Source organism: Schistocerca nitens, chromosome 1 (assembly GCF_023898315.1).
Source record: "Schistocerca nitens isolate TAMUIC-IGC-003100 chromosome 1, iqSchNite1.1, whole genome shotgun sequence".
Classification (NCBI taxonomy): domain Eukaryota; kingdom Metazoa; phylum Arthropoda; class Insecta; order Orthoptera; family Acrididae; genus Schistocerca; species Schistocerca nitens.
The window spans coordinates 550198201-550213110 of record NC_064614.1 but is presented as its reverse complement, the minus strand read 5'-3'; the positions used below and the strand labels follow the sequence as shown (position 1 = coordinate 550213110).

At 38.2% G+C, this 14910-nt stretch overlaps 1 protein-coding gene across 4 annotated transcripts; it reads right to left on the bottom strand.

Moving 5' to 3' along the window:
- Positions 1-1016: 1016 nt before the first annotated feature.
- Positions 1017-13114, bottom strand: LOC126254267 (hsp90 co-chaperone Cdc37). 4 transcript variants are annotated; one of them, XM_049955298.1, is made up of 3 exons: positions 12892-12908; positions 12310-12415; positions 1017-2730 (listed from the first exon to the last, which is right to left on the bottom strand). In XM_049955298.1, exon 3 carries the CDS (start codon positions 2683-2685, stop codon positions 1600-1602), a length of 1086 nt encoding a protein of 361 aa, XP_049811255.1. In that variant the 5' UTR covers positions 2686-2730; positions 12310-12415; positions 12892-12908; the 3' UTR covers positions 1017-1599. The 4 variants fall into 4 exon arrangements, with proteins under 4 accessions (XP_049811255.1, XP_049811256.1, XP_049811258.1 ...); XM_049955299.1 differs by lacking the exons at positions 12310-12415; positions 12892-12908 and adding an exon at positions 12969-13114; XM_049955301.1 differs by lacking the exon at positions 12310-12415 and having other exon boundaries at positions 12892-12954.
- Positions 13115-14910: the final 1796 nt, after the last annotated feature.

The following is a 14910-nucleotide window of genomic DNA, read 5'->3' as shown; positions in this document are numbered from 1 at the left end:
AGAGACTAACTGCATGAAATGAAGTACTGGTAGAGCAAAGAATGAGACAGGTTTGTAGACTATCTCCTACAAAAGGGAATTACAGTTCCGGGAGAAGAAATAAAAACTCTGAGGTTTGCTTATGACAGTGCAATTCTGTCGGAGATGATAAAGGACTTGGAGTAGCAGTTGAACAGAATGGGTAGTATCTTGAAAAGACGTTATAAGATGAATATCAACAAAAGTGAAACAAGGGTGGTGGTATGTGTTGGATTAAATCACATAATGTTGAGGGAGTTAGATTAGGGAATGAGGCATTCGAAGTGGTACATGACTTTTGCTATTTGGGCAGCAAAATAACTGATGAAGGTTGAAGTAGAGAGAACATAAAATGCTGACTGGATTTCCAAAAAAAAGTGGAATTTCTTAATGTCTAATACAAAACTTAAGCATCCAGAAGTCTCTTCTGAAACTGTTTGTCTCAAGTGTAGGCTTGTACAGAAGTGTACAGTTTACTGTATAGACAAGTAGAGAATATAAGGTTTTTGAATGAGGTGATACAGACGAATCCTGAAGATTTAATGGGTCGTAGATGCAACAACTATTACCTTCGCTTTCATCATGGTAAACAGCTATTATGAAAACTAAATATTTTCTTGTCGAGTTCCTGAAAATATCTAACATATATTTTAATGTGAATCTTAGGAGCTGAACTCCATCAGAAGAAATGGAAAATTTACATCTCAGTATCATCATTGATAACATTATCATGTCCATCTCTATAAATAGTTGAAAACACCAGAAAATTTTCAATACAGCACTTAATTTGAGTTAGCAAACATACTTTACATGGATACACATCTTGTCACCATGACCAAAAGCATTAAGTTTGTGTGTGTGTGTGTGTGTGTGTGTGTGTGTGTGTGTGTGTGTGTGGAGAATATCACATTGCACAACTCAAAACTTCTTCAGTGTTATTCAGTTGCTATGCCATAAGTAGTGCCCATCAAAATAGTACTACAATGTCAAACAAAATGTAAATTTAATTATAATATAATCTTTAATTTCCTTAAGATAAAAGACAGACTCAAATTACAAGATATTGCAACTTTGTAATGCAAAAAACTGACAATAGTTATTTTCTAACATATGGCAATTGTCCACAAAGCAAATTCTCCAAAACAGTAATGAACACTGCATAGCTTTCTGAATGCAAGTAAACTCTGTGTCAATTTTAGGCAGAGAAAGCAATGAAACAATTCAGCACCTGATGTCTTCTTCTTGTCAGCAGCAAGAAATACTTTAAGACTGACAGTGAGTGTGACACACAGTAGTAGCGCACATACGTTTTTAGTTTCTGGTTTTAATATGTCAAACATTGTCTGCCTTTGTAGCAAGATATATGAATCACAAACAGACAAAATTTATTTTTAATTTCATCTTTGAAAACTGTCTACATAAAATAACAAATGTCTTCATTTCTGCAGCTAAAAGTAGTTTCTCAATATTATTGACTGATACTTACATGTAACTTACAAAATTTGCATAAGTACTGTAATATTATATACATACATAAAAATACATGAAATATTTTAAGGCCAACACTGTTTCTCAAACAACTTATTGGTCATCAGAAGCTGTAGTTTCTTTTTCTGTAGATTCTTTCTTTTTGGCATCTGGAACCCACAAGCCAGAATCTATGCAGCGTTTCATGTGGTACTGTGCTTCTTGTTCAGGCATCTTCAAAATTGTTTCTTGAAGCAGTTTTATATCCTGAACTTCAAAACACTTTTTCAGTTCTGGTGGGAGGGTTTCTAGGACTTCCAGTGGATCAAGTCCTCCCGGGCCAAGTCTTGCTTTACGTTCCTCTTCTTCAGCTTCGGCCAGAGCAGCCTTCAACTTTTCAGCAGCTCTCACCTGAATCCTTTCTATGAATGAGTGGAGTTCATCATCAAATGATTTTTTATATTCTTCTTCAGCAATTTCCATTTTGCTGAAGAAGGATCCAACACATGCTCTTGGATCAACATCTAGTTTTTGCGCCAGTTCTAACATGTACTGGATACAAATACACTGATGAGCCACATGCTTCATCAGGTCATGTTTCTCCTCCATCTCCAAATTTATGCACCAAATAACCAAATAATTTGCTGTATGTTCACTTACAAGTTCTGGATGCTCCTGCAGAAAACGCTTGCTGTCATCATATCGTCGCAGCATTCCAAAATTCTTCATCAACTTTTCATACTTCGCAATATGTTCTTTCAAACGTTTTCCTTGCTCCTCTTCAGACAAAACTTCTCGTTTTGGTTTTGGAGCTGTGTTTATTACAGTTTTGGCAAATCCAGGTTTACCAATAGTATCAACATTCCACGGAGTTGTCTTTTCTTTCTTCTTGAATTCCTCTTCACGTTTCTTTATTTCTCCAGCCTCTTTCTCAAGCTGTAGAAGGGCCACTTTCAGCTGATCCAAATTTTCTGTTCCACTCTTTTCACTTTTGTTAATTTTCTCCTTTATCTCCTTTAATTTATTTTCATTTGCTGTTCTGCTTTTTTCAATTTCTTCCTTTTCTCGTTTCTGCTCTTCCATGCGTTCTATTCGTGCTTGATGCCTCCATCGGAATAATGATGGAGTATCAATATTAGGATGTGTATCATCTTCATCATCAGATATTTCAATGTCCTTCCATTTACTGTAGTCAACCATGTTCACTTCAGTTCATTACCAGCATATGAACACAGCAGCAAACAACTGGAAAAGAAAGATAAAAAATTGAAACAAGTTTTTATTCAGTGATGGCTTGGTGTTATTTGCCTGTTTTTAAACCAAAAACAAACAACAATGGAATTAAGAAGAGAAAACTTACTGTGGACAAAACTACTTAAGTAATATATTCATTAGCAGCAGTGTGTTATTCATTTTCAAGAAATTTTTTTTTACTCTGTTCTTCATTTGCCTTATGTGTACATTTTATAGGACTATATGGTCCAATTCTGGTATGAAACTTGGTGGCAACAAACATTCTACAATGTGGAAGGTAAGGAAGGAGGGAGGGGGGTGGGTTTGGTCTCGATACAGCTTAGCTCACTATACAGGGCCCTCTTTCTTCGTGGCTTTTCTGTTCAAGAACATTAGTTTCTTTCCTCTCAGGTATCTGGGTAGATAACGGACATCTTCATTACAATCAATGGAAAATCCAGGACGGAATGTAACAATATTATGAGAAGGAAAGTTGCTATTCACCATATAGCGGAGATGCTGAGTCACAGGCAGGCACAACGAAAAGACACAATTATAACTTTCGGCCGTTAAGGCCTTTGTCAACAACACACACACACACACACACACACACACACACACACACACACACACACACAAACTGCAGCAGTGTGGTTTCCATTGTCTGAGACTGCAGTCGTGTGTGTGTGTGTGTGTGTGTGTGTGTGTGAGCGGTGAGTGCTCACATGTCTATTGTTGATAAAGGCCAATTGTGAGAGTATTTGTGTTGTGCCTATCTGCGATTCAGAATCTCCGTTAAACTGTGCGTAGCAACTTTCCTCCTCAGGACATCTTCATTTTTTGTTTACGCTGATTCTTTTAAAACCTCAAAGAGCTTCCACAGAATCTTGATCCACAGCACAGTTCATTGTAATGGATACGGTGTGGCAGACTGGAAACACTCAAAGTGAATGTGTCCCAGCCATCTCAACTGCTCCAGCAATACTGATGGAGGCTCGTTCTTGAACTTATGTGTTGGAGACAGTCCTCTCACTTGATCTTTATAATGAGTCAAAGTTTCTGTTAACTGACACACTCAGGCTTTTTGATATCTTGGTAATGGAACATGCAAGTTTCTTTGTTGTATATTAGCATTCAAATAACAACCATCTTATATACATGAAGTTTTAAATTCACTGTCAGGTATTAATTCCTAAAGACTCAACACTTCAGTTTATCAAAGGCTGCATTAACTGTACAAATTCTCAACAGCTTGTTCACAGGTAACATGCTTAGATAACACAATTGCTATCTATGGAAAGGAGTTCACCAGCTCAAATGTTGTATCTAAGCTGTAGCTGTTGTAATCTAGGTTGTACAAGACCTTACTTGTTGGAACCAGTAGGAAGCCCAGATTGGTCATATGATTTTCTGTAACAGTTTACTACATCCTGCACCTCTTAAAAGAGTGAGACCAGGTGGTGAGGAAACACCTACATAATGTAATTTAGTTACTTTTTGCGGTGACAAGTAGTTTTAGGAGTGGATCTTAGGAAAACTGATAAGTTGTCTGTCAACATGAAACCTGATGTATGCCTGGTGTGCCTACTGATATTTCACACAGCATGATGGATAAGTGAGGAGCCAAGAGATCTGATCCACACATGCAGCCCTGTCTCAGTTCACGAGTTCAAAAAGACAGATGTATTACATAAACACCGTAAGTACACAACCATGTCACCAAAAAAGAAAGCTGAACTACATCAACAAAACGCTTACAAAACCTAGAAAACCGAAAACTGGTTAATTAAATTAATGCTGCAGAATATCCACTATTTTGTGCTTTTCATTTATAATTATTCAGACAGCTCTGTCCATGCAGGAAGTCTCAGGCCTGAGTCAAATACTTTCTCCATACCATGGAAGATGGTCTGCTGTTCTCTATATTTCTCTTGGAGTTGTCTTGCACAGCAAATCATACCCCTTGTACCTTGAAGCATTTAGAAAGCATACTAAAACTCAGAGAAATGGTGGCAAGAAAGCAAATTCCATCAAGAAGTATAATTGTAATAGACAGCTCCAGTGTAGCCCCCTAATGATCACATACAGTAAAATTTGCACTTTGTTCTGTAGAGTACCAACTGTGGAATTTTGCGAAACACCAAGTACATCCCTGTTATCCCAACTTATGAGGAAAAATTTGAAAAGTCAGGACCCTAAGGGGGGAACCAACACTTTGAATTAACTTTCCCAAGTTATGTTTGACTCAAAAACATTCCCAGATTTAAGATGATTTACTGCTTCCTTGAATTCCCGATATGTTGACACCAAGCTTTGTACTACTGTTGTTCCCCACTAGACAGGAAGTCTTCTGTGGTAACAGAACTTCTACTCAGTGACATGAATAAAGTTTTCTTCCAGTCCTATAATACCTCAAAACTACCTGCGAGAACGAGAAAAGTATTCAATGGCAGTGGGATGGACCACACAATTCTTTTATTCTTGTATATGGTTCTTTATGCCTTGTCATCCATTTGTGTTAAACAAGGGGCTTCTACTTAACATTAGAATTTGGAGCTCAATGAAGGGTTGGATATGCTTTCCATAATTAGCGACAGGACCTAAAATGATCCATGGTTTCTTGCAACAACCCTTTCCCATGTTTAACGTGAACAACTCCGTCAAAAGGTATATCTATTATTCCTGAGAACAATAGCATAATTAATTTTTAAATGCCAGATACTGTTATATTACTCTGCAGGAATAGAAACGGAAACAATGAATTCTGATTACATCATAACATCATCTAAAGACATAAAGAGAAAAACAATTGCAGTTCTGCTTCTGCATTGATGAATCATGACGAGACATACTAGCACGCAGTCAGTTCCTGAAGGACCTCAACAAGAAGGCTGAAATGTCAGATTTGAAGATTCTGACAAGAATGATTCAATACCAAAATCCATGAACTTGTAGCTTCACTAAGGTGACTTCTCTGAACTTGGACTATTCAGTGTTCTGTCAAACTCTAACACCATTCCTGAATCTCTCATACACTCCCTTTTTTTCACCAAACAGTTTCCCAGTCATACCTCATGCATTAATATACATACATTTTACACTTCTGAAATGAAATTTAATCTTCTTGTATGCTGTATAAGGTTTTTGTATTGTTAACTCCCAATTTTTTTCCACATCTTTCAGCCATTTAGCTAGTCTGCTCTTCCTGTTAACATTTACGAATGACTTCATATTTGATCTTTACATTTTCTTTCTCACTGATAAATGGGATTAGTTCCAAAGTTATTAATGGATTTGTGAATCTACTTATAGTGTATTCTTCATTATATACTGCCACATTACGGGTTTGAATATCAACAATGTAAGAAAAGGATGGATTGCTACTTACCGTAAGACGCAGACAAGCAAAATTAAAAAGACACATAGTAGCTTTCGGTCACAATGTTTGCCAGAAAAAGAATGAGAAACACGTACCACTCATTCTGCACACATGACCACCAACTCCAGCAACTTGGGACAAGGATGCAAATGTCACTTAGAATAGAGGCAGCAATCTGGAGGGGCTGCGGAAGGGATAGCAGTGTATGGGTGAGTGGAGAGAGGAGTACTGTCTGGCGGAGTGTGCAGGGACTAGACTGCTAACAAGTGCAGCATTGGGAGGTTGTGGGGCAGGAAGACGGCGAAAGCGGAGTGAAGAAAAAAAAAGGAGGCGGGCAGGGGAGGATGGGTGGGTGGGTGGGTGCATTGGCAGAAGGTGGCACACAAAGAGGGTGGGAGATGAGAATAGGGAGGAGGTGATAGGGCAGAGGTGGTGGAAAGTGTTGAGTGGAGGTTGTAGGGACATTACCCAATACCACCCCATCCTGGAACAACTGAAATACATCCTTCACCAGGACTGATTATTTATCATCATGCCCTGAAATGTGGGACATCCTACCCAAGAGCTTCCTAAAGAACTGTTCCATTGCTCACCCAACCGCCACAACATCCTAATCCATCCCTACGCCACTCCAATCCCAAACCATTGCCACAAGGATTATATCCCTGTGGAACAGCCACGTGCAATATCTGCCCAATCCATCCACCCAGCATTTCCTATTCCAGTCCTGTCGCAGGTTTATCCTACCACATCACATCAGAGGGGACACGGCCACCTGCGAAAGCAGCCATGTCATATACCAGCTCTGCTGCAGTCATTCCACAGCTTTTTATATTGGTATGATTATCAACCAACTGTCTATCAGGATGAATAGTCACTGCCAAAGAGTGGCAAAGAGCAAAAGAGACCACCCTGTGGTACAACTTGCAGCTGAACATAACATGCTTAATTTCAATGCCTGCTTCCCTACCTAAGCCATCTGGATCCTCCCCTCCACCATCAGTTTTTCTGAACTGCGCAGATGGGAGTTATTCTTTCACCCTATTATCCGCCCTCAAAATTATCTTGGCCCTCAACCTACAGTAACATACAGTCCCCATACCTTCCACCCAACAGTTTCCATCCTCTCTGCCATATCACCTCCTTCCTATATGTCTCCCACCCTTATTGTGTGCTGACCTCTGCCAATGCACCTGCCCATCTTTCTCCGCTCCCCTCCTTTTTTATTCCATTTTCCGCCCCACAGCCTATTGATGCTGCACCTGTTAGCAGTCTAGTCCCTGCACATTCCACCAGACAGCACTCCTCTCTCCTCCAACCTGTACACTGCTATCCCTTCCCCTTCCCCACCCACTCCAGATTACTGCTTCATTCCATGTGACAGTTTCATTTTGGTCTGAGCTGCCGGAGTTGGCAGTTGTGTGTGTGAGATGTGCTTGCTTGTGTGAATGAATGGTGTGTGTTTCTTTTTCTGATGACAGTTGTGGCCTAAAGCTAATGTGTAAGTGTCTTAATCGTACCTGTCTGCAACTTAACATGTCACCTTTATAGTAAGCAGCAATCAATCTTTTCCTTACACTGTTCATTACACATTCCTTTAGTCAACATACTGTACAATCTACCTATGTTCATAACTTGGTCATTGCTTAATTTATAAATCTTTGCCTAAATGCCTCATATTATTCACAGAATTATCCAGCCAAAAATCTCTGCCTTCTTTCCATCTCACTTCGCTAGTTCCTAGAAGTCCAACTTCCTTTCCCTCTCTTTCAAATGTCTACAACTTATCTACAACATTCAAACGTTCACATTTCCACAGACTAATTTGTCAGAAAGAACAGACACCATACATTCATATAATCTGTAAAACGTTGGCCTTATTCTGCTTCTTGTATAATATTTGTCACAGTTTTTTTTAGCAAAAGATGTGGTCATTATGAGAATTTTTTAGAATGCCTGCCATGTGAATAATCATTTTGTTTCTTACATGCAAAGCATTCAATGAACATTTCATTATTTAGCATTCCAACACCTAGCAAGTGCCCTGAAGTTCTACCCACCACTGTTCTATCCTTGTGACAAGGCCACTTACAAAATGAGGGAGACCACTTAAATCTGAAGTTTTCAAATACTATAGTAGTGAGAAGCCTAACTGGAGGGCGGGTTACTTTATGGTTACATTAGACATACTTTGAAATCAACAGCTCCTATAAATGGGCGAATGCATGTCACAAGAGCTTTGAATTTGGGTTTCCAATCACTCCACACACTTCGTTTGATGGTTTGGTGACATCATCAGCACTGTTCTGCTGGAATTTCTAGATTTTGCTTTTTTGTCTGGAGTGGGGGGGGGGGGGGGGAATCCTGGACAAGCTTTGTTAAGAGAGCACTTCTACAATAACAAAGGAAATGGGTGGGTGCTGTCATTTAATATTCTGAATCTGCTGTACAAAAATCTTCTGTACACCATTTCTAAAGGTTGAAGAGAATTATGTCGTAGAAAGAATGGTATTTTATCAACACTTGATACTGGACTCATACTATTGTTCTGAGTGTACACATCTTTCTTTACTCAAGTTACACAGGCCACTTCATCCGTACTGTAATGTCCAAAACAATTAAGATTCACTTCCATGGACGAAAAGTAGTATGTTTACAAGTACTTTCATCATGCTCATTTCCCTTAACATAACTGCATTTCTAGAATTCAAAATAGTGTGCCAAATTTAAAATTTATAGTCTCATTTGGCATTCAGGTCATGCAACTGCATGTTATACGAACGCAAATATATTAGAAGCCAGAACAAAAGCTGAGGTTCACTATGTCACACTTTACTCAATGGTTATGTTTCTGTCATGAATGGCTCCTTGTCTTTCCATTATCAAATGGTTCTGAGCACTATGCGACTTAACTTCTGAGGTCATCAGTCGCCTTTCCATTATCCTTCATCTGACAGTTAAGTACATTTTTGCATATGAAAAATGTTGCTGAATTCTGTTAAATTACAGCAGTTGTTTGATGTCTTGAAAGTCACCCTTTTTCTTCTTTTTCTTTTTTGAGTGGGGGCTGACTGACCCCATGGTATTTAAGGCTAATAAGTGGAACATGCATCTTTCAGTCCTGCATTGATTACAGCGGAATACAAAAGAATCAACAACAAGGCTAAAAAAGGAGAAACTGTGTTAAAGAAGTTATGTAACAACACAGCAACGTACAAGGAACACTGAAACATCAAAACTTGGTTGTGGTGACAAACCAATCTGTAGCATAGTCCAACGTCAGGGTTAGGTGGAAAGCTGACAATTGGTTGCAAAGCTGACAATTTGGTTGCACATTGACAAAACCAATAAATGTGAATATGAAATTACTGTTGTGGTAAGAGACTGATGTGTAGTATAGATAATTAAAAAGGCAAGGTTAATTCAGAAAAGCTAAAGGCTACTGCACTGACAAATATTTTTATGCTTATTACAGGGAGTGGGTTAATACAGCATGGGCGCAAAAGTTGGTAAATAGCTGTGATGGACAGATACAGAGGGTGAGCAAAAATTTGGAAACACCAACAACACGACACATTATGATGCCTAATATGGTGTAGGAAAACCATTGGCTTACACAATAGTTCCCAGTCATCTTGAATCGATGAATACAGGTGCTGCATGGTTTCAATGGGAATCTTTTATTGTTCTTCCTGGAAAATAATGGCAGATGCAGATAACAATGATGAAGTCGATAGTGATCACACACCCTTCTCTCCAAAGCAGATCACAAAGGCTCAATAATATCGAAATCTGGTTACTGTGGTGTCCAGGAGAGATGCAGCAACTCATTCTCATGCTCACAAAACCAGTCCTGAATGATGCAAGTTGTGTGAACAGGAGTCATGTCGTCTTGGGACACAGCATCACCAACAGGAAACAAAAACTATACTGTGGGAAGGACCTGATACGCCAAAATGACCACATAATCCTCAGCAGTAATGTGATCTCGCAGTCCTTGGAATACAGCAAAATGACTATCCAAATAATCACCAAACCACTACCATGTGTCAGTCTTGGGACAAAATCAGCCGGTAGTTGAAAACGGTATGAAAGACGAGCCTTCCAGTCATGTCCTGCTTTCCTAGCATTGGTGCTGTTTTTGAATTTCAGTTCTTCCAGTAATTCCCTGCTTATAGAACTCCCTCCATGTTGTTTTGGTGCCAACAGGAATCTAGGATGAGACTTTCAGTTCTGTAGTTACTTTTGCAGCTTCATCCTCTTATTTTTTGTCACAATCCTCTTCAATGACCGTCATCAGTATCACTCAACACATGCATCCATCTGCATTATGACTTAGCAGATGAGGTTTTTTCGATTTCGCCTTCAATATGGTGCCTCGTGAAACAGCAAACTCTTTGGCAAACGTGGTTACCGAAAACTCCACCATATGAGCGCCAACAATATGCCCACATTCAAATGTACTGAGCTCCGACGTACTGCAATCACAACTGAACAGGACAATATTCCGAGTAAGACTGACACTTGCAACATATTAAGGACATTCCACGAGAGCTAGCATCTGCATTTCTCTTCAAGCAAACACTTCTCACAGCTTTTCCATATTTTTCCACCCATTGTATGTATGTATAGATTCATTATAGATTAACTGTGAAAAATACAAGTTTAGGGGGCAAATACATCAGTCACCCACAGCACTCTGAAATGATGCTCGGTTGATCAGGAGGAGGGAACCAAACAGCAAGGTTATCAGTCCTATCGGATTAGGGATGGTGTGGGAAGAAAGTCACCTATGTCCTTTCAAAGGAACCATCCCAACATTTGTCTAAAGCGATTCAGAGAAATCACAGAAAACCAAACTCAAGATGGCCGGATGTGGGTTTTGAGCCGTTATCCTCCCAAATGTAAGTCTAGTGTGCTAACGACTCCGCCACTTTCTTCGGTTTCGAAATGTTACTCCACTTAGAAAATAAATATAAAATATTCTGTAGTCACCAATGTGTTGTTTGCATGGTGACCCTGAACACAACTTAGAAATACAAATTAATCACATTCACAACAAATTATATATGTAGTAGGTCACAATTTGAACACAGAAATCCACTTTTTGCAGGAAGTTCCCTACCAACTGCATGCTTCACAGGGCAGCTTGAAGCAACAAATTATCACTATTTGTTTAGTTTTATAGTTTCCAATATTCAAGAAATGAAGCACAGGGCACACAAAAATTCAGTCATATATTAAACAAAAGAAACACTAAAATACTAAATCTGCACATTCAATTGGGCCAACTATATTCTTCAAGAGTGAGTAACACATCAATATTGCTTGTTATATTTACAAAATTTACAACCACTCATTCTACTGGTTGTTTTTGATCTCCTCTGCCACATTACAAAGATGATGCATCAGCAAATTTTTGCATATCCGACAAATTATTTGTTTACATAAGAAACGCGTGTTTTAAATCAAAATCTGCCGTATTCTTAACCTACTCCTGCACGCTCTTTCAAATATTAAAATCTACTGTTGATAACCAAATTTTTAATTGTATACAAACCTTTTTCTGGGAATCTTACGGTTTGAAACAAAAACTTCAATTCAAAAAAACTTAATTTCGAACACAAAAATATGAAGACGCTCATAATATAATTGAGCAATTTGTTCTACACGCAAAAATGAACCCTACTTGAAACAGGTTTGTGAATATATTCGTATTTATGTACTGCTAGGCACAGAAAGGGCAACACAATATTTATGGCCCCTTCAAAAAGTGATATTTTTGGTCTGTGAATGGTAACAACAAATATTACACGAATATAAGAGATGCGTCAATGTTGAATTTTCTTCACACTACATTCTGTGACGGCTTGGTCCTTTTTACCTCGTGAGATCAGATGGGCAAATTAATATATTCTTTAACGGCTGCGGTGAACACAGTATATCATAAATAATAACTTACAGTTTGGAAGCAGTTTTTAAAAGCAGAGAAATAAAAGTGCATCACGTTTTTCGGTACTAATCTGTAAGCTAAGGAAAAAACTGTCATTTTACAGTACCTTGACAAGTAATGCAATTGATCAACAACCTCCAACGTCTCTTAATGTTTACTCTCGCACGATCAAAGAGAATAATGCAAAAAAATTTCCACACAAACTAAAAAATAAAATAAAAACAAACACGGCATCAAAACAATCAGAGTTAATACGTACAAAACGGTAATTTCACGGATCTTTAAAACCCAGTTTATGTGACAGCAAACAATTGTGGGACGAAACTGCAGACTCGACGTTCTTGCACTTTCCAGAATCACCTTCCCTGTCAACCGTAAACGTCAGTGGCAAATGATAACAACCGTTAATATGCGTCAATAGGCATTTAAATTTTGCTGTAGTATTCCAAATATGTATAACACAAATAAATTCATACATAAAACAATGTAGATGGGATTCCATAAATAACTTAGAAAAAATACTACCGAATACGCCTTCAGTTTAAAAACGATTTAGAAAAATACGAAACAGCGGGATTCATTTTTGAAAGAATACAGTATTTCTAGAATCAGATGAAGAAGTAACTTGAATCCACTGAAGGCTGCAGCCCATGTATGTGGGAAATAGAAAACAATTTTTATGAGCATACATACTTAGTGGCACAACATCTTCCAAAAAATGATAATACGTTTACTATAATTTCAACTATTAATAAAATTTAAAAGTTAACAAAAAAATGTGTGTACTATTCTTTTTTGGAAAAGTGTGCATCAAACACTGTCATTTTCATAATTTACAAACCGTATTTTTCTCTGGAAGTTTCGATTAGATTAATTATATTTCACAATACCGGCATTTCCTTAAGTCAGATTACTTGCCTGAGAGACAGATATGGTCCGAATTTTCACCGCTGACAGCGCTGCATGTTTAATTAGGAACATACGGACTCCACATACTTTAGTTAACCTCTCCTCTTCATGGTAGGTTTCTGTCAGCTGCTAGACTTCTCTATTTCAGATGGGCATCATTTTCCTGCAAAGTAGTCTGTCTCACAGGCAGATAATCCAACTAATGTATGTTTTAGTATCTACCTCCAAGGCATATGTTCCCACTAAACTGTGATTCTTTTTCTGTCAATAAGGCAGATGATCTCATTAACAAAAGTTTTTTTATTGGCCTGTGGGGCAGATAATCTTACTAACGTATTTTTATTTCTTCTGAAGTTTTATTTTTGTCTTATAATAAATAAGTGCATGTTAAGATGACGAATTTTAAGTTTAAAACGTTATTTTACATTTTATTATATTAATTTAGTATTATTTAAATTACTTGATATTAGTAATAAAGATATTTTCTGACTCTTTATTGTTTTATTATAATTTTTTTGTGAGAATCCACCATTATTCTATCTTTTCCCTTCTTTTTCAGGATGGCCAAAGATTTCCATTTATGTGTTTTTTACTGGATGAGAAGTACAATGGAACTTGTGCAACTGGAGAATTGAATGGCGAGATAGATTCTGGTAAGTCATTCATCCATAATGAAATAGGCATATTGTCATCAAAGCATGATACTGACTCAGAAGTAGATATACAAAACTATGATTACGTTGCTCCAATACAGAGCTGAGGAAGACACCTTCCCCACTAAGAAAATCCTTTGAATAAATAAACTTTTTTGCTTGGAATTCTCGACCTCTAGGCTGCAGTACTACAACTACCCACGAGAACATAATAAAACTTTGAGTATCAATGTTAGAAGGACCAGTGTGCACCCTAGGAGATCGTCCTACACATCGAGATGTTCAGCCCTTATTTTTCACTGCAGAGATGATCGAAGAAATTGTAATACACACAAACAGAAATCTTTGCACCATGAGAGAGGAAATAGATATGAAGACAGATCATCATTATAAAGATACCAACCACCACAAAATATGTGCACTTTTTGGTTAATATTTATTGTGTTTGATCTTCAAGTCCTCACAAGAATCACTGAGATCTTTATTCAGTACCAGCCCCACAGAAAGACGTACAGGGTGAATATTAACAAAACCAACAAATCGTAGGTATGGATTCCTGACTGGAAATGAAGGAAAAAAGGTCCTCTGAACATGTGTCCAGAAATAGATGGTGTGTGTGCAATGATAACAAATCGTTCCGGAACACAGTACAGAGTTGCAAAGCAACCACATCACAACAGATGTTCAGAGTGGTCTCTATGAGATGCAATGCATCGTTCACATGTCACATCATGGATTACCGCACTCTTTTGCACATTCCACCCTCTCTCTGAATAGCATCACAGGTAACATGAGCATGCTGTTGAATGGTCTGCACATCAGGAATTGGTTCAGCATACACAACACTATTCAGACACCTCAGCGTTTTTAAATCTGGTGATCTAGCAGACCATGCTACAGGGCATCCGCATCCTGCTTAACACCTATGAAGATATTGTCGAGACTTTGGCAGAATTGGTGGTGCTCCATCATGCAGAAACCACATAACCTGTCGTATTGCCAAAAGGCACATTCTAAAGCAGCCCTGTCAGTGTATCCCACAAGAAGTCCAGATATGTTCCTCCACAAAGGAGTTGTGGAATAATAACAGCCAAATTAATTAGTTGCCAAGAATCCCTGCCCAACACTGATGCTGATGAGACGCCTAAATCATTCCCATAAGATTGTCTGTAGCCTACAGATGATTATGCATACTGATGATGCCAGCTATGGCAAAGATTGCTTTGTCCACAAAGAGGACTGATGACGGAAATCCTATAACTGTGATGGTCTGGTGCAAAACCCATCAACAAAATGTT

Bases quoted from the DNA above. Each gene is read 5' to 3' on its own strand.
- LOC126254267 (XM_049955299.1), bottom strand. From the start codon at position 2,685: ATGGTTGACTACAGTAAATGGAAGGACATTGAAATATCTGATGATGAA.